The sequence below is a fragment of the Bufo gargarizans genome, chromosome 3 (genome assembly GCF_014858855.1).
Source record: "Bufo gargarizans isolate SCDJY-AF-19 chromosome 3, ASM1485885v1, whole genome shotgun sequence".
NCBI lineage: Eukaryota > Metazoa > Chordata > Amphibia > Anura > Bufonidae > Bufo > Bufo gargarizans.
The window spans coordinates 531,090,241-531,115,673 of record NC_058082.1 but is presented as its reverse complement, the minus strand read 5'-3'; the positions used below and the strand labels follow the sequence as shown (position 1 = coordinate 531,115,673).

The window sequence follows — 25,433 nt, the reverse complement described above, 5'->3', positions numbered from 1 at the left end:
GATCAGCTTTCAATATGTACCTCACAATTACAAGGGTGCTGCTTCACCTCAGTGCCTTCTCTGTGCTCCCCCGATGAGCGCTGCGAGCCTCCACAGTGCTCCGACCGTGCTTCCCTGCCACCATCACAGTTGCACAACCCCATTACCTCGCCAGAGCCTGAGACAAGCCCACACGTGGCCACAACTGAACCCAGATGTGCAGTTCAGTCTTCTCTAACTGCAGCAGCTGTTAGCCCTGCTAACCCCTTGGACTACGCTTTAAAGGGTTTCTGTCACCTGAAAAATGGGTATTAAGCTAGCTGACATTAGCAATGTGCTAATGTCAGCTGAACATAACTATATTAGTGCCATCTCACTGCCTGAAGCCTTTATTGAGAAAAAAATCACTTTTATAATATGCCTCTAGGAGCAGGGAGGGGGGGCGTTGCACTTGCTCCTAGAGGCTCAGTTTTCCCACCTCTTTTCACATCCTTTTTCTCTTGATTGACAGGGCCAGGGCAGCGCTGCTCTCCTCCCGCCGGCCGTGTCTACTAAGAAAATCTCGCGCCTGCGCAGTCCCCGTTCAGTATTCAGCACAGGTGCAGTGAGGAAAGAACGTTCTCCGGAAGCCAGCTTCCTCACTGCTCCTGGAGGCTAATTAGCATATTATAAAAGTTTGTTTTTCCTAATAAAGGCTTCAGTCAGTGAGATGGCACTAATATAGTTATGTTCAGCTGACATTAGCATATCGCTAATGTCAGCCAGCTTAATACCCATTTTTCAGGTGACAGAAACCCTTTAAGGCTGATGGCCCATCCCTTCTGGCCAAGAGTGTGCTCACACAAGGTGTCTGACCTCCCAGAATTGCACCACAGGCCCCCACATAACCAACCATCTCCGGGGCCTGGGGCTTCCTTCCAGGAGCAGGCTTTGGACCACCAGAGGCAGTGACCCGGCTTAGTTGCTTGCCATTCATTGCCCTCCTCTTGCCGCAAAAAGTACCCTTTCACCTCTTCACTCGCCTGGACCTTCCTTGACATCATCTTGGCACTGGTCCACCAGTTATTTATGGGGCAGCTCCCATCAACATGAGCCTAAGCCAACACCTTCTGTCTCTAAGAATTTAGCCAGCTTTTCGGCCATTCCTGCCCAGAGGTTATCCCTCCACTCCTCCCCGAGACCTCCATCTTCGGCAGATTTATTTGACAAGGACTCTAGACCACCACCATGGCAGATTTATGTGCCCTCATCTGTTCCCTGCCCTCTAAAGCTGATCTCTCAAGTTTTGCAACCAACATCTTGCATGAATGCAAACACCCAGATACTCTCTGAGCTGGCTACCCTTGACACAAGAGTGGCACAAGATTAGGGATGAGCAAACCCGAACTGTATAGTTCGAGTTCGTACCGAATTTTGGGGTGTCCGTGACACGGACCCGAACCCAGACATTTTCGTAAAAGTCCGGGTTCGGGTTCGGTGTTCGTAGCTTTCTTGGCGCTTTTTGAAAGGCTGCAAAGCAGCCAATCAACAAGCGTCATACTACTTGCCCCAAGAGGCCGTCACAGCCATGCCTACTATTGGCATGGCTGTGATTGGCCAGAGCACCATGTGACCCAGCCTCTATTTAAGCTGGAGTCACGTAGCGCCGCACGTCACTCTGCTCTGATCAGCATAGGGAGAGGTTGCAGCCGCTACGTTAGGGCGAGATTAGGCAGTGATTAACTCCTCCAAAAGACTTCATTCAGAGATCGATCTGCAGCTGTGGATGATTGAACTGCTGCTATTGAATTGCTCACTGTTTTTAGGCTGCCCAGAGCGTTTTTCAGTCACTTTTTTCTGGGGTGATCGGCGGCCATTTTGTGTCTTGTGGTGCGCCAGCACAAGCTGCCACCAAGTGCATTTAACCCTCAATGGTGTGGTTGTTTTTGGCTAAATCCTACATCAGGGTGAAGCTGTCACACCAAGTGCATTTAACCAGCAATAGTGTGGTTATTTTTTGGCCATATACTACATCAGAGGCAAGCTGAGCCTGTCACCAAGTGCATTTAACCCTCAATGGTGTGGTTGTTTTTTGGCTAAATCCTACATCAGGGTCAAGCTGTCACACCAAGTGCATTTAACCATCAATAGTCTGGTTATTTTTTGGCCATATACTACATCAGGGGCAAGCTGTCACCAAGTGCATTTAACCCTCAATGGTGTGGTTGTTTTTTGGCTAAATCCTACATCAGGGTCAAGCTGTCACACCAATTGCACTTAACCATCAATAGTCTGGTTATTTTTTGGCCATATACTACATCAGGGGCAAGCTGTCACCAAGTGCATTTAACCCTCAATGGTGTGGTTGTTTTTTGGCTAAATCCTACATCAGGGTCAAGCTGTCACACCAAGTGCATTTAACCATCAATAGTCTGGTTATTTTTTGGCCATATACTACATCAGGGGCAAGCTGAGCCTGTCACCAAGTGCATTTAACCATCAATAGTCTGTTTATTTTTTGGCCATATACTACATCAGGGGCAAGCTGCGCCCGTCACCAAGTGCATTTAACCCTCAATAGTGTGGTTGGTCAAGCTGTCACACCAAGTGCATTTAACCATCAATAGTGTGGTTATTTTTTGGCCATATCCCAGTCTAATTCTGTCAGTAAACGTATACCTGTCACCCAGCGCCTAAATACTAGGCCTCAAGTTTATATCCAGCTAAATATGTCGTTACTGGTGTGGCTGGTCAAGTTATTTAGTGTCCGTCAAAGCACATTTTTTGTTCTGGGTTGAAATACAATTCCCAATTTAGCAATTTCCTAAATTAGTGGCTTCTGCTGTATCAGAGCTATTTTTAATCTATCCCTAAAAGGGTATATCAGATTCAAGGTGCACATAGGGTCATTCTGAATAACTTCCCACACACGCTACTGTGCATTTCCAAGTCTAATTCTGTCAGTAAACCTATACCTGTCACCCAGCGCCTAAATACTAGGCCTCAAATTTATATCCAGCTAAATCTGTCGTTACTGCTGTGGCTGGTCAAGTTATTTAGTGTCCGTCAAAGCACATTTTTTGTTCTGGGTTGAAATACAATTCCCAATTTAGCAATTTCCTAATTTAGTGGTTTCTGCTGTATCAGGCCTACTTTAAATTTATCCCTAAAAGGGTATATTAGATTCAAGGTGCAGATAGGGTCATTCTGAATAACTTCCCACACACGCTACTGTGGATTCTGTCAGTAAACCTATACCTGTCACCCAGCGCCTAAATACTAGGCCTCAAATTTATATCCAGCTAAATCTGTCGTTACTGCTGCGGCTGGTCAAGTTATTTAGTGTCCGTCAAAGGACATTTTTTGTTCTGGGTTGAAATACAATTCCCAATTTAGCAATTTTCTAATTTAGTGGTTTCTACCTGTCACCCAGCGCCTAAATAATAGGCCTCAAATTTATAGTCAGCTAAATCTGTGGTTACTGCTGTGCCTGTAGTAGTGTAATACGGTACCTAAATAGATAGCCAGATAGTGTTAGTTGTCTTTAAAAAAAGGCCTGAATTTCAATTCAATACATTGGGTCAAATAATATTTTTGTTGTTGTGGTGAACGATAACAATGAGGAAAACATCTAGTAAAGGACACGGACGCGGACATGGTCATGGTGGTGTTAGTGGACCCTCTGGTGCTGGGAGAGGACGTGGCCGTTCTGCCACAGCCACACGTCCTAGTGTACCAACTACCTCAGGTCCCAGTAGCCGCCATAATTTACAGCGATATTTGGTGGGGCCCAATGCCGTTCTAAGGATGGTAAGGCCTGAGCAGGTACAGGCATTAGTCAATTGGGTGGCCGACAGTGGATCCAGCACGGTCACATTATCTCCCACCCAGTCTTCTGCAGAAAGCGCACAGATGGCACCTGAAAACCAAGCCCATCAGTCTGTCACATCACCCCCATGCATACCAGGGAAACTGTCTGAGCCTCAAGTTATGCAGCAGTCTCTTATGCTGTTTGAAGACTCCGCTGGCAGGGTTTCCCAAGGGCATCCACCCAGCCCTTCCCCAGCGGTGGAAGACATAGAATGCACTGACGCACAACCACTTATGTTTCCTGATGATGAGGACATGGGAATACCACCTCAGCATGTCTCTGATGATGACGAAACACAGGTGCCAACTGCTGTGTCTTTCTGCAGTGTGCAGACTGAACAGGAGGTCAGGGATCAAGACTGGGTGGAAGACGATGCAGGGGACGATGAGGTCCTAGACCCCACATGGAATGAAGGTCGTGCCACTGACTTTCACAGTTCGGAGGAAGAGGCAGTGGTGAGACCGAGCCAACAGCGTAGCAAAAGAGGGAGCAGTGGGCAAAAGCAGAACACCCACCGCCTGCTACTAACCGCCGCCATCTGGGACCGAGCACCCCAAAGGCAGCTTCAAGGAGTTCCCTGGCATGGCACTTCTTCAAACAATGTGCTGACGACAAGACCCGAGTGGTTTGCACGCTGTGCCATCAGAGCCTGAAGCGAGGCATTAACGTTCTGAACCTTAGCACAACCTGCATGACCAGGCACCTGCATGCAAAGCATGAACTGAAGTGGAGTAAACACCTTAAAAACAAGGAAGTCACTCAGGCTCCCCCTGCTACCTCTTCTGCTGCTGCCGCCTCGGCCTCTTCTGCTGCTGCCGCCTTGGCCTCTTCTGCTGCTGCCGCCTCCGACTCTTCTTCCGCCTCTGGAGGACCGTTGGCACCTGCCGCCCAGCAAACAGGGGATGTACCACCAACACCACCACCTCCGTCACCAAGCATCTCAACCATGTCACACGGCAGCGTTCAGCTCTCCATCTCACAAACATTTGAGAGAAAGCGTAAATTCCCACCTAGCCACCCTCGATCCCTGGCCCTGAATGCCAGCATTTCTAAACTACTGGCCTATGAAATGCTGTCATTTAGGCTGGTGGACACAGAAAGCTTCAAACAGCTCATGTCGCTTGCTGTCCCACAGTATGTTGTTCCCAGCCGGCACTACTTCTCCAAGAGAGCCGTGCCTTCCCTGCAAAACCAAGTTTCCGATAAAATCAAGTGTGCACTGCGCAACGCCATCTGTGGCAAGGTCCACCTAACCACAGATACGTGGACCAGTAAGCACGGCCAGGGACGCTATATCTCCCTAACTGCACACTGGGTAAATGTAGTGGCATCTGGTCCCCAGGCGGAGAGCTGTTTGGCGCACGTCCTTCCGCCGCCAAGGATCGCAGGGCAACATTCTTTGCCTCCTGTTGCATCCTCCTCCTACTCGGCTTCCTCCTCCTCTTCTTCCACCTGCTCATCCAGTCAGCCACACACCTTCACCACCAACTTCAGCACAGCCGTCAGCAGGCCATTCTGAAACTCATATGTTTGGGGGACAGGCCCCACACCGCACAGGAGTTGTGGCGGGATATAGAACAACAGACCGACGAGTGGTTGCTGCCGGTGAGCCTCAAGCCCGGCCTGGTGGTGTGTGATAATGGGCGAAATCTCGTTGCAGCTCTGGGACTAGCCGGTTTGACGCACATCCCTTGCTTGGCGCATGTGCTGAATTTGGTGTTGCAGAAGTTCATTCACAACTACCCCGACATGTCAGAGCTGCTGCATAAAGTGCGGGCCGTCTGTTCGCGCTTCCGGCGTTCACATCCTGCCGCTGCTCGCCTGTCTGCGCTACAGCGTAACTTCGGCCTTCCCGCTCACCGCCTCATATGCGACGTGCCCACCAGGTGGAACTCCACCTTGCACATGCTGGACATACTGTGCGAGCAGCAGCAGGCCATAGTGGAGTTTCAGCTGCAGCACGCACGGGTCAGTCGCACTACGGAACAGCACCACTTCACCACCAATGACTGGGCCTCAATGCGAGACCTGTGTGCCCTGTTGCGCTGTTTCGAGTACTCCACCAACATGGCCAGTGGCGATGACGCCGTTATCAGCGTTACAATACCACTTCTATGTCTCCTTGAGAAAACACTTAGGGCGATGATGGAAGAGGAGGTGGCCCAGGAGGAGGAGGAGGAGAAAGAGGGGTAATTTTTAGCACTTTCAGGCCAGTCTCTTCGAAGTGACTCAGAGGGAGGTTTTTTGCAACAGCAGAGGCCAGGTACAAATGTGGCCAGCCAGGGCCCACTACTGGAGGACGAGGATGAGGAGGAGGTGGAGGAGGATGAGGATGAAGCATGGTCACAGCGGGGTGGCTCCCAACGCAGCTCGGGCCCATCACTGGTGCGTGGCTGGGGGGAAAGGCAGGACGATGATGATACGCCTCCCACAGAGGACAGCTTGTCCTTACCTCTGGGCAGCCTGGCACACATGAGCGACTACATGCTGCAGTGCCTGCGCAATGACAGCAGAGTTGCCCACATTTTAACGTGTGCGGACTACTGGGTTGTCACCCTGCTGGATCCACGCTACAAAGACAATGTGCCCACCTTACTTCCTTCACTGGAGCGTGATAGGAAGATGCGCGAGTACAAGCGCACGTTGGTGGACGCGCTACTGAGAGCATTCCCAAATGCCACAGGGGAACAAGTGGAAGCCCAAGGCCAAGGCAGAGGAGGAGCAAGAGGTCGCCAAGGCAGCTGTGTCACGGCCAGCTCCTATGAGGGCAGGGTTAGCATGGCAGAGATGTGGAAAAGTTTTGTTAACACGCCACAGCTAACTGCACCACCACCTGATACGCAACGTGTTAGCAGGAGGCAACATTTCACTAACATGGTGGAACAGTACGTGTTCACACCCCTCCATGTACTGACTGATGGTTCGGCCCCATTCAACTTCTGGGTCTCTAAATTGTCCACGTGGCCAGAGCTAGCCTTTTATGCCTTGGAGGTGCTGGCCTGCCCGGCGGCCAGCGTTTTGTCTGAACGTGTATTCAGCACGGCAGGAGGAGTCATTACAGACAAACGCAGCCGCCAGTCTACAGCCAATGTGGACAAGCTGACGTTCATAAAAATGAACCAGGCATGGATCCCACAGGACCTGTCCATCCCTTGTGCAGATTAGACATTAACTACCTCCCCTTAACCATATATTATTGTACTCCAGGGCACTTCCTCATTCAATCCTCTTTTTATTTTCATTTTACCATTATATTGCGAGGCTACCCAAAGTTGAATGAACATCTCCTCTGTCTGGGTGCCGGGGTCTAAATATATGCCAATGGACTGTTCCAATGTTGGGTGACGTGAAGCCTGATTCTCTGCTATGACATGCAGACTGATTCTCTGCTGACATGAAGCCAGATTCTCTGTTACGGGACCTCTCTCCTCTGCCTGGGTGCTGGGCCTAAATATATGACAATGGACTGTTCCAATGTTGGGTGACGTGAAGCCTGATTCTCTGCTATGACATGCAGACTGATTCTCTGCTGACATATAGCCAGATTCTCTGTTACGGGACCTCTCTCCTCTGCCTGGGTGCTGGGCCTAAATATATGACAATGGACTGTTCCAATGTTGGGTGACGTGAAGCCTGATTCTCTGCTATGACATGCAGACTGATTCTCTGCTGACATATAGCCAGATTCTCTGTTACGGGACCTCTCTCCTCTGCCTGGGTGCCTGGGCCTAAATATATGCCAATGGACTGTTCCAATGTTGGGTGACGTGAAGCCTGATTCTCTGCTGACATGAAGCCAGATTCTCTGTTACGGGACCTCTCTCCTCTGCCTGGGTACTGGGCCTAAATATATGACAATGGACTGTTGCAGTGGTGGCTGACGTGAAGCCTGATTCTCTGCTATGACATGCAGACTGATTCTCTGCTGACATGAAAGCAGATTCTCTGTTACGGGACCTCTCTCCTCTGCCTGTGTGCTGGGCCTAAATATATGACAATGGACTGTTGCAGTGGTGGCTGACGTGAAGCCTGATTCTCTGCTATGACATGCAGACTGATTCTCTGCTGACATGAAGCCAGATTCTCTGTTACGGGAACTCTCTCCTCTGCCTGGGTGCTGGGCCTAAATATATGACAATGGACTGTTGCAGTGGTGGCTGACGTGAAGCCTGATTCTCTGCTATGACATGCAGACTGATTCTCTGCTGACATGAAAGCAGATTCTCTCCTCTGCCTGAGTGCTGGGCCTAAATATATGACAATGGACTGTTGCAGTGGTGGCTGACCTGAAGCCTGATTCTCTGGTATGACATGCAGACTGATTCTCTGCTGACATGAAGCCAGATTCTCTGTTACGGGACCTCTCTCCTCTGCCTGGGTGACGGGGCCTAAATATCTGAGAATGGACTGTTCCAGTGGTGGGTGACGTGAAGCCAGATTCTCTGCTATGGGACCTCTCTCCAATTGATATTGGTTAATTTTTATTTATTTTATTTTTATTTTTATTCATTTCCTTATCCACATTTGTTTGCAGGGGATTTACCTACATGTTGCTGCCTTTTGCAGCCCTCTAGCCCTTTCCTGGGCTGTTTTACAGCCTTTTTAGTGCCGAAAAGTTCGGGTCCCCATTGACTTCAATGGGGTTCGGGTTCGGGACGAAGTTCGGATCCCGAACCCGAACATTTCCGGGAAGTTCGGCCGAACTTCTCGAACCCGAACATCCAGGTGTCCGCTCAACTCTAGTGGTGACACTTTCATAGCGCCTACCAGTAGCCATTTGGCTCCAGGAGAAGTATATAGTGGGCTCAGCATGCATGTTGGTACTTGTATCCCTGGATCCGATGGAAGCTGTAATGGCACCGGACGGGGTTAAAAGCAGAGTGTGCCTGGCGTGCATGCTGTACCTGCGCTCCCTGGACTTTGTGTGGCTGACATGGCCCATAACAGGTAGGAACTAGTGTTAGGGACCATTCATAGAGGCGACCTTGACGTGGTGAGGGGCTTATTACGCTTTGGCCAAGGTGTGCACTGATGCCTCATTCAGCATCCAGCATAGAGGCAGGGCAGAGTGCTGGTTGCAGAGTGCGATTGCATTTGTGTTTTTACGATCATATAGAACTCCCTTATATAATATCCGACATGGTATAAAATGCCTTTATATAATATCCATCATCATATATAACGCCCTTATTTAATATGCATCATCATATAGAACTCCCTTATATAATATCCGACATGGTATATAACGCCCTTATATAAAATCCATCATCCTATAGAACGCTATTATATAATATCCATCATCATATAGAAGGCCCTTATATAATATCCATCATCAAATAGAACACCCTTATATAATATCCACCATCATCTAGAACGCCCTAATATAATATCCACCACCATATAGAACGCCCTTATATAATATCCGTTATCATATAGAACACTGTTATATAATATCCAACATCATATAGAACGCCCTTATATAATATCCGTTATCATATAGAACACTGTTATATAATATCCAACATGGTAATATCCAATACTGTCTTGACACCTTTTTCTGGGAAGTCTTTATCACCTACTGACTCCAATTAGGATAATAGAATCACACCTTTGACCCAATGCTGGGTATAATTACCAGATGTGGATTCAGTTACATATTTATTCCCAGAATTTTTGTACAGTCACTCAGAATTGAGAAAGCTTGTTGGAAGAACGAGTGAAACGTTTTCAAGAAATCTACAGGACGTCCAGTTGCCTTGATTTATTCTTTACAGATATATACCATGACCTGGATAAATTAGAACCTTCACAGACTTTATATAATATCCGTCATCATATGGAACACCCTTATTTAATACCCATCATAGTATATAAAAAAATTTAAAAATTGGTGCGCCCTAATCTTAGGGCGTTACAAGCGCTTCCTGTACAAAACACATCCTGGAACAATGGTGTGGAAAGACAATAAATAAATAAAATATCCAATAGGGACTGTGGATGACAAACGTGTAGAAGGTATAGAAAACACATACTGGATATATACATTATATATAAAAATGTCATGTAAAAATATAAATATATTAAAATTAGTGATGGCCTTGCAGTTCGCCCAGCGGTCGTTTCAAGGCGAACTTTGCTCGTTCGTGATTCGCCGAACTTGCGAACATATGGCGATATTGCAATGCGCCATTTTTTTGGGCATAGCGCCGAACTTTGTCCCATGACACATCCATCAGGTGTTTCAAAGGAAAGGACCGGCACTTCGCGAAGTGCCGGTCCTTTCCTTTGAAACGTTTGTCTGGACGCCTATCCACGGACACGTGCACCACGAATTTAAATAAGGTAGTGCCGCCCTGCTTCTTACTAGATAACATCCATCAGGTGTGTCATGGGTCACCAAATACTAATTGAGGGGTGCTATATACCTTCTTCCACCAAATACTGATTGAGGTGTGCGATACACCTGCTTTCACAAAATACTGATTGAGAGGTGCCATATACCTGTTTCTGCCAAATACTGATTGAGGGGTGCTATATACCTTCTTCCACCAAATACTGATTGAGGTGTGCAATACACCTGCTTTCACAAAATACTGATTGAGAGGTGTCATATACCTGTTTCTGCCAAATACTGATTGAGGGGTGCTATATACTTTCTTCCACAAAATCCTGATTGAGGTATGCTATATACCTGTTTCCGCCAAATACTGATTGAGGGGTGCCATATACCTTCTTCCACAAAATACTGATTGAGGTGTGCTATTGCTATATACCTTCTTCCACCAAATACTGATTGGGGGCTGCAATACACCTGCTTCCACAAAATACTAATTGAGGGGTGCCATATACCTGTTTCCGCCAAATACTGATTGAGGGGTGCTATTTACCTGTTTCCGCCAAATACTGATTGAGGGATGCTATTGCTATATACCTTCTTCAACTAAATACTGATTGAGGACTGCGATATACCTGTTTCCACAAATACTGCTCTCCTCTACATACTTAGGCAGAGGGTCATTTAGAAAATTACAGGCAGAGGAAGAGGCAGACCGTTCCGCAGGGATGATAGGGGTCGGGAAGGTGCACCAGGCCGGAGCCTAAGTGGGAAGTTGGAGAAGGCACATGCAATAACTTCAAAGGGCACACCAGACTTGGTTGAGTGGCTCACTCAAGAAGCCTTCCACTTCTTCACCCTCCTCATCCTCTTTATCTGTACCCTCCTCACTCTCTGCTGTGTGCACCCCCAAAGACACCACCCCTCCACTCGAGTCAAAGGAATTATTTTACCATCCATTCCCAGACCATACCGATGCGCAGCCATTTTTGGCATCAGGTGAGGAAGAGGAGGTAGCAGCGGCCACCACCCCGCGGTCTGACGACAGTACCCAGATCAGCCCAAGGAGGGTGGTACCCACTGTTGCTGCCTACCCGAGATCTCTAATGTCAGTGTTGGTGAGGGTGACGAGGATGATGTGTCAATGGACATCACGTGGGTGCCCACAAGAAAGAAAGAGGAGGGGAGTTCAGAGGGAGAGACGGAGCAGCAGATAATGAAGAGAAGGAGGAGAAGCAGGTAGAACTCGCAATGCACAGGAGGCAAAAAGCAGACTGCAAATGTATCTGGAGCGAGCCATTCAACATGCACAGTCACATCTTGCGCTCCCAGAACACTGGCACATGGCTCAGCAGTGTGTGCTTTTTTAACATGTCAGCTGCTGATAGTGTTGACATGTCGCGGTAAGCCCAACACTCACCTAGGGACGACCGCCTTAAGAAGGCACCTGCCCTCCCATCACCGAGCCCAGTGGGAGCAACGCCGTCAGAACCCACAAAGCCACACTCCCGACACTCCTTGTCCTGCCTTTTCTCCTTCTCTTCTCTCCTCCCATTTGTCCTTTACTCCACCTTCCACCATGCCATTGTCGCGTTCATATGGCACAAGGCAGGCTTCCGTGGCCCAAATGCTCGAGCGCAAAAAAATGTATGACGCAGGATAATCCTCTTACCCAACGGCTGACCGCTGGCTTGTCGGAACTGCTAGCCCGCCAACTCCTGCCATATAAATTGGTGGACTTGGAGGCCTTTAGAAAATTTGTGGCAATTGGCACACTGCAATGGAAGGTCCCCGGAAGGAAATATTTCTCCCAGAAGGGCATCCCTGAACTATATGGCCACGTTCAGCGGCAGGTTCATATATCTCTGGCACACAGTGTCGGTGCCAAGATACATCAGACCACAGACACGTGGTCTAGCACACAAGGGTAGGGAAGGTACATAACTTTTACTGCCCACTGGGTGAACCTTCTGATGGCCATCAAGCATGAAACCCGTGGCATCCGTGTGGATTTAGTGAGTGTTACCGCCACGGATTGCATGGAGGCCGGCCTCTTCTTCTCCTCCTCCTACTCCATTCTCCGTCTCCTCCTCAGATGACTCCTTTTCCACTGCTACCGCCTCTTCCGCTGCACCCCCGCAAGCTCCCCAGATCCTATTCAATGTGCCATTTGAGACGTTGCCATGCTGTGCTGCAGCTGTTGTGCCTGGAAGCCATGAGCCACACCGGTCCTGCACTGCTTTCAGCTCTGCAGTCACAGGCCGATCAGTAGCTAACCCCACTCAATTTGACAGTTGGTAAAGTGGTGTGTGACAACGGTGCCAATCTGCTCAATCTGCGTGCTGAAACAGGGCAAAATTACACATGTGCCGTGCATGGCACACGTCCTGAACTTAGTCGTGCAGAGATTCGTTGCCAAATACCCTGGGTTCCAGGACGTCTTGCGGCAGGCCAGGAAAATCTCTGGCCATCTTAGAAGATCTTACACGTCCATGGCTCGCCTTGCTGACGTTCAGCGGCGACACCACCTGCCCTTCAGGCGTCTGATTTGTAACTGCCCGACGTGCTGGAAATCCACCTTGTATATGCTTGATAGGCTGCTCCAGCAGAAACGTGCCGTTAACAACTACCTGTACGAACTCTGCGGCAGGACAGGTTCTGGGGAGCTTGGTTTCTTTTCACTGCGCCAGTGGCTGCTCATGCATGCCGCATGCAGACTTCTGCGGCCTTTTGATGAGATCACCAAACTGGTCATTCACAGCCAGGGTACCATCAGTGACATTGTGCCTTATGCCTTCTTTCTGGAGCGTGCATTGCATCGTGTCATTGATCAAGCCGTCGAAGAGCAGGAGCTGGAAGATGAGTAAGTCGCAATGCTGAATGAATTTCCAGGGGGAGCTACTCCATCTGAGACAAGTCAGCAGGAGTCTGAAGAGGAGTCAGAGGAGGATGGAGTCTGGGGTGAGGAGGAGAAGGAGCAACAAGAGCAAACTTTAAACCTTTCGGGGATCCCTGGTCCGTGGATGGGGGGAGGAGACCGAGGATGACATTCTCCTGGGCGATGAGCAGGAAACAGGGCGCTCCACCGCTACCAATTTATTGAAAATGGGGGCCTTCATGCTCCAGTGTTTGAAGATGGATCCCTGTGTAAAAAGCATAAAGGGCAAGGACCAGTACTGGGTGGCAACGTACTTAGACCCCTGGTACAAACACAAAATGGCGGACATGTTACCAGCATCACAGATGGCTGTCAGAATGCAGCATTTCCAGGCCTTGCTGCGAGAGAGGCTGCATTCTGCTGTTGTGGACGCTGGCAGAGGAATTTCCACCCACAGAGAAAACGTTGCGGGTACCAATCCTACAGTGCATGCAAGAAGAGGGCGGTTTGAAGATGTGTTGGTCACTTCGGATATGAGATCATTCTTGCAGCCAACCCATCGACAGCCGCCCTCCAGATACAGCCTCAGGGAAAGCCTAGACTGACAGGCATCCGACTACATCGGGTTAATGGCCAATGTGGATGCTCTGAGAAGCGAGGAACCCCTGGACTAGTGGGTGTGCAGGCTTTACCTGTGGCCAGAGCTGGCACAATTTGCCATGGAATTCTTGGCTCGCCCCTCATCGAGTGTCCTTTCCAAAAGGACGTTCAGCGCAGCAGGGAGGATCGTGACCAATAAGTGCACTCGCCTAGCTCACGATAGTGTGGACTACCTCACATTTCTAAAAAGAATGAGGCATGGATCTCAGAGGAATTCAACACCTGTGATGACAACATTTAGTTGAATTTCCTCATGCCAGCCCACACATGTCCTCCACCACTCAGAATAAAGAATGGTCCCTGTCTTATCTAAATACAGTGGCATAAAAGGCCTTTTCGGTCCGGTGAATGCCTAATGTTTGGTTTCTGTACTCCACTGGCCTGCAGTAAAATTGGCATCCAATGACCGTCTAATATATCTCCAGCCACATACTCACTTCATCTTTTCTGTATGATGAATGCCTAATTGTTGGGGCCGCGGAGGAATTCAACACCTGTGACGACTACGTGTTATCGAATTTCACCTATTATCATTTGGGGTTTATTCAAGAGGGTAAATTTCGTTAGCCATGTTTTTAATCGAATTTTATATTTTTAGTTCTTTTAAACATATGTATTTGACATGTATTTGTACTGGCCTGCAGTAAAATTGATATCCAATGACCGTCTAATATACCTCCAGCCATATAATCACTTGATATTTTCTGTACAGTGAATGCCTAATGTTTTGGGCCTGTACTCCACTGGCCTGCAGTAAAACTGTTATTCAGTGACAATTTCTTTTATGTCAGGTGAATGCCTAATTTTTGGGGCCCGTACTCCCGTGGCCTAAAATACATTTTTTCTAGGCTCCAGCAGGGCACATTTTTGAGAATTCCCCTTAAAGACGCATAAAAATGGCCCATGATTAAAATATATATTTGGGTTAGGGTTAGGGCTCATTATGGCTTTAGCAAGAGCACATTTACCTTTCCAGGAACCCTCTAGTCTAGATCTTATCTTTCCATCCCCACAGATCCAATATACATCTCCAATCAAGTATACTTGATTCTGTGTGAGGGGGATATCTGTTTCACTGTAAGTTGCACAGTATCCTTCAGTGAAATTACCCAGGAATCTTCCTTGATCTCCTCCTCTGTGGCAGGTATAGTTACCAGGATAGATATGTATACCTGCACCAGGGTGGAGAGTTTTTATGAGGAGTGGGTATTTTTGCTTCCATTCTTTACATGCAGACTGGTTACTAGATGAATTTGAGAATAATTGCAAAAAACATTCCTCAACACTAGAGGGCAATATTAAGGGCACAGTACCTAGATGAGGCTTAGCGGTCCCACATATATAACAATTGCTTTTATTTACTTAAGCTGCACTGTACATTATCCATTCTAACCATAGGTTGGCATCAGAGAACCCAGTTTCTGCTGCCAGGGTAGGGTCAGAAATATAAGGATACCCCCCCCCCCCCCATGTTGTGAAAGTACCATCCCAGCACGTAATCTCCTTCATCGCCTTTGTTGGGGTTTATATGTTTATAATTATTTTCATCTCAGACACCATCTTAGGACATGCCCACCCTGTAGGATATAGGCTAACATCTATGTGACAGTCCCCTCCGTTGATAATTGCCATTCTACTAATCAAGGATTTACCATTCTTATCCTTTCGATTAAGGGCATTCTGTGGTTTATACACCCAGTCTTCTCCTGTATTCCATCCTACTGACCCCCAGTATGCGCATCTATTACCCCAATAAGGGTAAGTAATACAGATATAAGCCTGTCCATTCTTATAGTGGTATCACTGAGAAATACTCTAACTTTATTATGGCATCTCTTGGCCTTATATAGGCAGTAGAAAAGTTTGCATAACAACAGTGTTAAGCCAATCATAAAATATAAACATTGGTGCTCATACACATACTACCGGAACATCCTTATATGGTATGTGTACGTGCAGTAAGCAAAAAGAATAGGTTTTAATCAGTCACATATAAGAATGTACTCAGTTGTGCCTAATGATCCTGAACCGAATGACCCTGAATAAGGCAAGAACGTTTGTACTATTTCTGGGAGATTCCCAGAATCTGTCCTGGGACAGATAAGCAAACCTAACTCACAATGGGGGAACTTGAAACAGTGTGTGGGTGAGATGTTATAACAATTCTTTACATATTTAGAATAAACAAGATGGAGTCACATTTCTCTTCAGAAACCACCCAAAAGTTACCCCATTTCTTTCCGGGACATGACACTAGGTATGAATGTTGGTCATGTTCTTTACAAATAGGGCTTAGCTTCTGGTGTAATGTCGCAGGATGCCCAGCTACTGCGGTGGTCAGAAGTTTAACGTCGGCTCGGACTCCTTCTATTTGGGGGACTCTCCGGCCATATGGCCGTACTGTCGACAAGTCCAACAGAGAGGGGGCTTTTTTTGGGCCCTCTTTTGATGTGCCCCCGCACCTGGGTATTCCTTGGTTGGAGTGGTGCGGGATGTTGGGGTCATTTCTGGAGACCGGGATGTTTCCGCCTTCATCTGGGACACTTCAAGCCGAAGTCCTCTTAGTTTTGTCCGCAGGGCCTGTCCTTCAGGGACTCGGATTCTTCAGACCCTGACCGGTCCCCGGTAGCATGAGTGTACTCACCACACTCACCACCACTCTCTCCACGGCGGCTAGGTAGATACTGTAGAATGTCATGTCAGTCACCGTCTGGGTCATCTCTTGCAGCTTGTCCTGTAAGAATTTGTTGGAGAGCCCCACTAAGAACTGATATCTTAGAAGAAGGTCCACCTCCTGGAAGGCCCCCATGGCCTCTGGGTCCCGCTGCTGTATTTCATTGAGCGTCTCCTGTAAGGCATTGGCGTACTGCATCAGAGTCTCGCCCTCTCACTGTGGTCAGTTGAAGAAGTGTCTTCGCAGCTGCACTACTTTAGCACGCCCCCCCTGTGCTCTCTCCAGCAGGGAGAATATTTTTTCTAGGGTGTCCCTCTCAGATTCGGGCCTTACCATCATTCTCCGTCTAATGTCACCCTCCAGAGCTCCCAATGCAACCTCTGCCTGCAGCTTGGGGGTCAGATTACACATTCTAACCGCACTCCGCACCCTTTCAATCCAGTCCTGCAACGTCATATTATTACTATCATAGTTTGGAAAAAGATGCAACAGCACCCCCACGGGGATGTACCCTACTGGGGCGGGCATAGTGTTGGGGGCAAGATGGCCTTGTGCAGGCGCACCCTGAGCTGGGTCCAGGTCCGGTGCCATTGGCGCTGGGGGAAGGTCTCCCGCCATGTTCCAGTCCATAACATATGCTGCATCCTGCCGGCCTACGCCAAGTTGTAAGCCATGTACCGGGGTGTAATGGTTTTGGAACCGCGCTGCTCGAGGCTATGTAGTCCGTTTTGCCAGTGGATATAGCAGGGCACCCGCTTCTCTCCTCTTCACCTAAAGGGGATCCAATCCTTCACAGACCGCCTCCTCTACAGGGTCAAGAAGATTTCGCAAGATAGTGAAGTACCCTCTATTACGTTGGTTTAAAAGGTTTTATTGTACTCACAAGAGTTTGCAGAAAACAGGCATAAAACACAAAAGAACCGTCACGTTCCTGCCCGACCCGGGTTTCGCTCGCTGGCTTCCTCAGGGGCGACAACTGCGCATGTCCGCAGTCAGGCCCTTTAAATAGTCCGGCCTCTTATATTACAAGTGCCGATATCGGCCCAAATCACATTCACATTTTCATACCTACTGTTACAAATCAAACAAACTCAGTAAATAATAAAAGCATCCTATATATTCAAAAAATTTTCTCTCTAATTGCAGCATTTTAAAACACCCTTTCCTTTTTCGGGTTACCGCTGTTATACAAAGGATCTCATTTATCTTATTCCAGACCTGCATCTTGCATATCACCTAAAAAAGCTCTTTCTCGTTCCGGATTATATAGTCAATATTCCAGTCTTCTAGGGTTACTCGATTTACACTTACTATTACATGCATATTTATCATTACGTGCACATTTATCATTATACTTCCCGTTGCACCATTACACTTGCCGTTACATGTAGTCCCACCCTCCTATGCCCACGTCATTCAGGTGTTCTCAGCCCTCCTTCCTCACAATATCCGCGTCACCTAGCCTCGACGCCCGTCAGGTGGCCACGCCCCTTGACGTGCCTCAAAGGTCCTCAAGAAGGATGGCAGAGAACTCACCAAATGACGTCATAAGAAAGGATCGTTCATATTATGCAGGGTTTTAAGTCAAATTCAATATTCAGGCCCCCAGGCTGCAGGGTCCCCAGCTGGTAGATCCATTCTACTTCTTTTTTGTTGATCTGTGCCAGCGAGTCCCCTCCTCGCCAGTGCGGCTTGACAACTTCCACTCCGGCGAACTTCAAGCCTCGCGGATCTTTCCCATGCATAAGTTTGAAGTGAGCCGACACACTGTGAGTCATCAGTCCCTTCTTAATATTCCGTACATGTTCCTGAATCCTTATTTTTAATTTTCTCACTGTCCTGCCAACGTACTGGAGCTCACAAGGACACTCCAGCACGTATATGATCCCCTCATTTTCGCATGAACAGTTCCCTTTTATACGGAACTCTTCACCATTTTTTTTCGATATCATACAGTTGATGTTTTTTAAACGTCCTTTATTGTCCCGGTTTCTGCATCCAGTGCAGAAGCCGCACCATGTGAATTTTCCTCCATCTTTCCTCGGTTTTACATTTACTGGGGGGATAGCGCTATGAACAAGCTTTGTTTTAATGCTCGCCGCTTTTCTAAAGATAAAAGAGGGATTGTCGGGTATGACCTTACCTAACACTGGGTCGTTCTTTAGGACGCGCCAGTTCTTTTTCACCGCTTTTTTAATCTTATCAGCCATCGAACAGTACTTTGTCACAAAAGAGAATCTGTAGTCTTTTTCATTCTTTTTCCTTTTTGTGTCCTCCCTGTCTTGCTTACATTCATTCTCTTTCTTTTTTTCCTCCTCTACCGTTTTAATACATGTGTCCAAAACAACTTCATCGTAACCCCTTTCTAGAAATCTATCTTTTAGCACCTTACACTGTGTCCTATAGTCTTCTACTACTGTGCAATTACGGGCCATCCTTTTAAACTGCCCTTTAGGTATGTTTTTGAGCCATGGCCCGTAGTGGCAGCTTTTCGTATCGATGTATGAGTTCACATCAGTTTCTTTGAAGTACGAGCTAGTTTTAAATCGCCCCTCCTCTATCTGTATACACAAATCCAGAAAGTTAACAGATGTATTACTGACCTCCCCCACAAAACGCAGGTTCCAGTTGTTAATATTTAGTCCCTGGATAAAGGTCTCAAGTCCCTCCCTCTCTCCTTCCCACACCAGGAGACAGTCATCTATATATCTTCTCCAGAAGGTAAGCTTACCCCCTTGGATATCTGCTCCTAGTGTGGGAAGGATAGTCTTCTCCTCCCATGCCCCCATAAAAATATTGGCGAAACTGGGGGCGAATTTCGCCCCCATCGCCGTACCAATGCACTGAACATAGTGGGAGTCCCTAAACCAGAAGTAATTGTAATCCAAACAGTATTCAAGACATTTCAAGATGAAATTCCCCTGCACATCTCCTATTTTAGGGTCATTCCTAATCCTGCTTTCCACCGCTTCTATGCCTAACCCCTTTGGGATAACGGTATACAGGGATGCCACATCAATTGTGGCCATCCATGTATTCATCGTGGGGGGAATTAAATTCTTGATAAGGTGTATCACTGCCCCTGTATCCTTTAGGTGCGATGGGTTTTCCATCACATATCCCTGCAGAAAAAAATCGATATATTCCGTAATTCTACAGGTTAGTGAATTGAGACCAGAAATTATTGGCCTCCCTGGGGGGTCAGTCATGCTCTTATGCACTTTTGGTAGATGATATATCACCGGCACTATTGGAAAAGGAACGGTAAGGTACTCATACTCTTGTTTGTTTAGTACTCCTTTCCTAAAACCCTCTTTTAATATTCCATCAAGAATCTGTTTATATTCAGAGGTGGGGTTCTTTTTTAACTTCTTATATGTTGTTTCATCGGAAACCAATCTCGCCATTTCTGATTCATAGTTCTCTTTATTCATTACAACCACCCCCCCCCCCCCTTTGTCAGCCGGCTTAACAATAATATCCGGGTTCCGCTCCAGATCTTTCAGGGCCTTTCTTTCATTGTAATTAAGATTATGTGACACCTTACTAGTATCTATATTTTCCAGCTCTTTCAATAGGCCTGTCTTGAATGCCTCCACACACTCGTTATTCTGGTTTTTGGGAAAGAATTTGGATTTTTCTTTCATTTGTGTGTGGACAAAACCCTTTTCCTCCTCCACACATTTATTCTGCGGTGCTGGATTATTTATCCAATATTTGGCCATATTAATTTTCCTAATGTACTTATGAATATCCAGGAATGTCTCGAATTTATTTACTTTCTGGCTTGGTGCATACTTCAGACCTTTCCCAAGGACACTTATTTCTCCTTCTGTTAAAATGTGGCTACTCAAATTGAAAATCCCTCTCATATCTCCTTGCTCTTTTTGGTTTTTGGGCTTATTCTTCCCTTTTCCCCGTCTTCCTCTGCAAGACTTCTTTTTAATGGTGTTCTCACAACCTGTTCTCTTATTTCCCCTTCCCTCTGCACTCCCTTTATACTCTGATGGGGAAAATTCTGTTCACCTTGCTGTTTTAACCTTGTTCTATCTATGTCTTGATTTTCTTTAATCTGATTCTCTCCACGGCCATTCCCCTCATAATATGTCCCTCTTCCATATTGATTCGTACCGTAATCATCCTGTGGTCTCCAATTTTTCTTTCCCTTATATCCACCCCCTTGATAAGGTGGTCTATATGGTTGTCTGTATTGATATCCTTTATATCCGTTGTTATGACCATAGTTTCTACTCTGCTGGCCTGTATGGTAATGCTGGTAAGTATGATTTTGAGGGTATGTATGTTCATTTCCTCTCCCAAAATTTGACTCATATCCATTTTCATTATCTCTATTAGGCTGATATGCATATTCATAATTCCTATTGTAATACCCATGTTTATATTGCGGTATATACCCATTAGTTTGGTAGTTTGGAGTGTAATTATTCCTATTATTAAAAACCTTTTGTTTTCCACCCCCATTTTCTGTTCTCCTAAAACCTTCAGTGTGGTATCCCGGTTTAGGATTACCACCACTGGGCTCATCCACCTGCTCCACATCCAACATAGTCTCCTCTGTATTTTTTTGTTTATTTTTCCATTTATACACTATATCATTTTTATAATCGTTATTAATCTTAGCATACTTTTTCTGCTTTTTGTTCCTTATTTCTTTTTCAGATTTAAGCACTGCTTCTTGGCATTGTTTGCTACATTTTTCATAAGTTTCCCTATTGCTGTTTTTTTCTGGATTGATCGCCTCTTGCAATTCATCAATCACTTGATTAATCTTTTTTAACTTATTTTTCCGAACAGAAATGATATATTGCATCACTTTCCATGCACATTCATTCAATACCTTTTCCCATCCCACTAAATCCTCCCCCTCCTCAGTTACCAAAGGGAGTTGCCATCTTAAACCCTCTGGGATCTTGCCTTCCATTAGGAGTCGCTCCAGGGAGGCAATATCCCAGCTGGTTCTTATTTCCCTAATGAATTCCTTTTCTAGTTTTGCAAACAATGTCCGCATATCATCACTCCCTTTCTCATTTCCAACAGGAATATCACAGAAGACATCAAAATCACATTTAAAGTTCGCTCTAAATGTACCGGGGTGGGCTCCCCAGGATACAGTGAAGTTACGAATGAAGAAAGTAACTCCGACACCAGCAAAACAAACTTTACTTTACTGAAAAGTGATATCAAACATAACCCCACATGCAAAGAGCAGAAAGTAAATTTACATACACTCGGCCGGGGCCAAGACCGTTGTACTGCACAACACGGCGCCCCCTGATGTTTGCTGGGGAACACAATTACTATAATTTTGCCTATGGCGGGCACAAATACCACTGCCTTGCCGTATCTGTTATTACCAAAAAGCCCTTTTTAGGGCTAGTACATCAGTCTGCTTTTTTTTTTTTTTCTCTGTAATCTAATTGCATTTGCCTGCCAGCGTGTGTCTCAGGCTCACAGCATATACTGTGCCCACTTGCCCAGTGCCACCACAGTAGCAAGAAAATATAAATATAAAATGTTATTTCTGTAACAAATAGCTGGAATGACAGAGCTGTATAATGGCTATTTGGATCTCCAAATAATCGTTCCCTGCACTTGTAAATTGCTTTCTTATCAATGTCCCTAGCACCTTCTGTCATCTCTCCCTGCACTAAGATGCTGTGAAATGATTCCTCCCTGTCCTTTCCCTGCACTTATAAATCGTTTTTTCTGTCTTTTTTTCCCACAATTAGGTTTTTCCAATTGATGTCCCTAGCGCCTTCACACATCTGTCCCTGCACTCTGAACGCTGGAAAATGTCTGTCTCTAAGATGGCCGCCCTATTTATAGGGCTGTGATATTACCGGGCTGGCTGGCTGCTGATTGGCTGCATGCAGGGATGTTAATCTGGGTGGTCCCGCCTTCCCAGAGTTCCTTGCCCCATGTCCTCAGTCCTCACACGTGTAGCCGCCATTTTATGAAAAATGGGATTCGTTATGATGAAGTGAATCAATAGTAGAATGAAGAGTTGAACACAGCAGCACTACCAGACAAGCAAACAATACCCCAACAGACGATATGACATCGACCAAACAGCCTCTTGTATGAAAAGCAAAATCTATCAGTGGTGCACAGCATGCAAAAACACAAGTCCAAAGGATGCGAATGATGAGAAAATGAAGATGCGGCACTCACCAGACAAAGACAACAGACAGGCAGGGGAGCGGAGCAAGCCATTCACTGTGGATCGGCTCCCCTGCCTGTCTGTTGTCTTTGCAGTAAGGAATAAAGCCTGAACATTATTTTTGCAATCTGGTGAGTGCCGCGTCTTCATTTTCTCATCATTCACATCCATCATCATGAAGCGTCAGGAAATTCACATTTGTTGCAAATCAAATTTCTGAAATGCTAAACTAATTCCATTTCATCAGCTTCGACTCGCTCATCTCTAGTTGTGACATCACAGCACTATGTCTGTAGCATGTATGTATGGACAGCAGAACCTATCGGCTATACTATATCACTATCTAACCTACACTGACTATCTGTATTATATATATATATCAGGATATAACCTGCACTGACTATCTGTATTATATATATCAGCTAACTAACTATCTAATGGAATTGAATAAGTAATAGGATCCAGATGAAAGCACAGAGCTCAGCAATGTCACTGCTCTCTCTCTCTCAGAACTGCAAAAAACTGCAGAAAATGGCTTCTGGGGAGGTTCTTATATAGTAAGGGGTAGGCAACTTTCCGATTGGTTGCTAGGGATGTTGCTAAGCTCAGACCAAAATATTGCAGCCTTCTCATTGGCCCACAAGCAAGAAGGAAGGTTACTGATGAAAAAAATCTAGAATGTTCGCAATTGCGAAGATACAGCACTATATATCGAAGTGCAGATATTCATGATAACAATTTGAGATTAGAATATTCGCGATCAACACTATACATGAGTTTATGATCTTCTCACAGCGTTAATTACCACTGAGAGCTAATTATCTACCTGGCCAGCGGCAGAGAAAAGGGCTTTGGCGGCCCTTTGGGAAATTTCCCTGTAAGGTCTATGGCTGCCCCTGGCTTCAGCCGGGAATTCTGAGACAGTTATAAGACCATTTTAATCACTAGGTGTATATAATAGGAGTCATATAGCAAATGTGCAAGTCCAGTATTGTGGCGTAAAGAAGTCACCAGTGATGACAATTTGGTGCATATTCCTGCGACATTTGTAAGCCTCGCCACTTGTAGAAATGGGGTGAAAGGCAGGACAGGATTTTAAAATAGACCTAAGTCTCATTTATTATGTGAGGTGGGGCGACCCCCTCTACACACTGCACTACTGGGCGGAATTTCATAAATCTGCCGCCACCTAACAAAGCAAAGACATAAAACTGACACCAAAACCAACAGAAAAGCTAAATGTCCCCTTCAGTGAGAAGAGCTCTGAGACAAAGGGGCAATGGACTAATTGGAAGAGGCCAGGACACTGAAGCATAGTTTCCTGTAAAGGGGGCGTGACCGTCAGTTCTAGGGCAATCTAGTGTCACCTCATTTGTAAATCTGCCCCAACATCCTTCAGATTGCTTCCTAGTTAGTATGAATTCTTCCTAGTTGATAATTAATGGTGGGATTATCTGCTGTGATGACTCCGGGGCATTGTCTTTTGTGTTTTGCAGGATTTTTGAATCATGGATGGCCCGGTACAAGGCTTTGCCTCTCAATTATCCTGAGAACGACCAGATTGGACAAGGACCAGATGATTGTGCAACCCCCTTCTTCCCCTGTTACAAGAACAAGGAGCTTATCCTCAGATCGGCTGAGTTTGGTTATGAGTTCTCCTCTTACCCATGAGGATCTCGTCAGAGGTTCCGGCAGCTCGGTTCTTCATGGTTTTTGGGACTGATTTTGTCAGGAATATAAGTATCTGTATTATCTGCTTGATGGGTTTCCATGGGGTGGCTCATCCACTCGGGGCACGAGTTTGATGGCAGTATCTCTGCTGTGATCAGTGACTGTAATGTAGATGATGGAATGAAGTCATCAAATCTCCAGACCTTGTTTGTACGGATTTCATTGCTAACATCACAGGGCATTCTGGAATTTGGCCATTTTCGATAAACTTCTTCAATTTGAGAAATATGTAAAAACACCATAGATGACACCAGCGGAGTGCAAAAACGTGGCGCTAGTAACAATATCAAGATGAAGCACATAAGGAAACCTATCTGATTACCACAGACCACTATGTCTGATTAGGTCACTGTGCCCTCCTATGTCACTGTGCCATCCTAATATGTTACATTATGTCTTTAAAGGGGTTGTCCCTCTGCTCCCCTAAATGTAACAACATAATAAGAGAAGACACATGGCACTTAGTCCTCACTCTCTCCAGCACCGCAGCCATGATGTAACCATGTACGGCATGTGACCACTGCAGCCAATCACTGGCTTCAGCAGTATTCAGCATGAGACCACTGAGGCCAGTTATTGCAGAAGTCACGTGAGCTGAGGGCTGTGGTGCTGGAGACAGTGAGGGTGGGCCGTCCTCTTTTACTGCATCTACTGATGTTTAGGTATGAGTGAACCAAGACCGTACTCTTCAGGTTCATACATTACGGTGTCTGAGCACTCAAACCTGAACATTGGCGCCAAAGTCCATGTTCGTATTGAAAGGCTGCAGCACCTGACTAGTGTAGGGACAGGAAGTTGCTGCACTGAGGGACAGTGTTTGGATTTTAATGTTTTTAGTAACTCTGTGAGTGACCTGTAGGCATTTATGTGGCTGCAATACAGCTCCTCAGTGATAGAGAAATACAATACTTAATTGTGCTGTTAATTCTGTGGGTGACCTAAAGTCATTATTGGGGTTGAAAACTCCACATTTTCATCTGTCTTACTGTTATAGGAGATTTAACCCCCTAACTGTTTTCCCCCAGTCCAGCTCCAGCAGTGGGAAAATAGCTAACTGGAGGGGGGGGGGGGCTGCCTTAGATGCTGCTATCTCCTGAATGGTAGCAGCTAGAAACATGCAACTGGTCTTGTTTGAAAGCTGACATC

General features: G+C 46.4%; 1 protein-coding gene across 1 annotated transcript in view; it reads left to right on the top strand.

Moving 5' to 3' along the window:
• Positions 1–24,227, top strand: part of LOC122931738 (tyrosinase-like) — a 112,207-nt gene extending 87,980 nt beyond the window's left edge. Inside the window, exon 5 of the mRNA XM_044285804.1 lies at positions 24,053–24,227. Within this exon, the coding sequence (XP_044141739.1) occupies positions 24,053–24,227 (175 nt within the window). The remainder of the gene's footprint in view (positions 1–24,052) is intronic.
• The last annotated feature ends 1,206 nt before the right edge of the window (positions 24,228–25,433 follow it).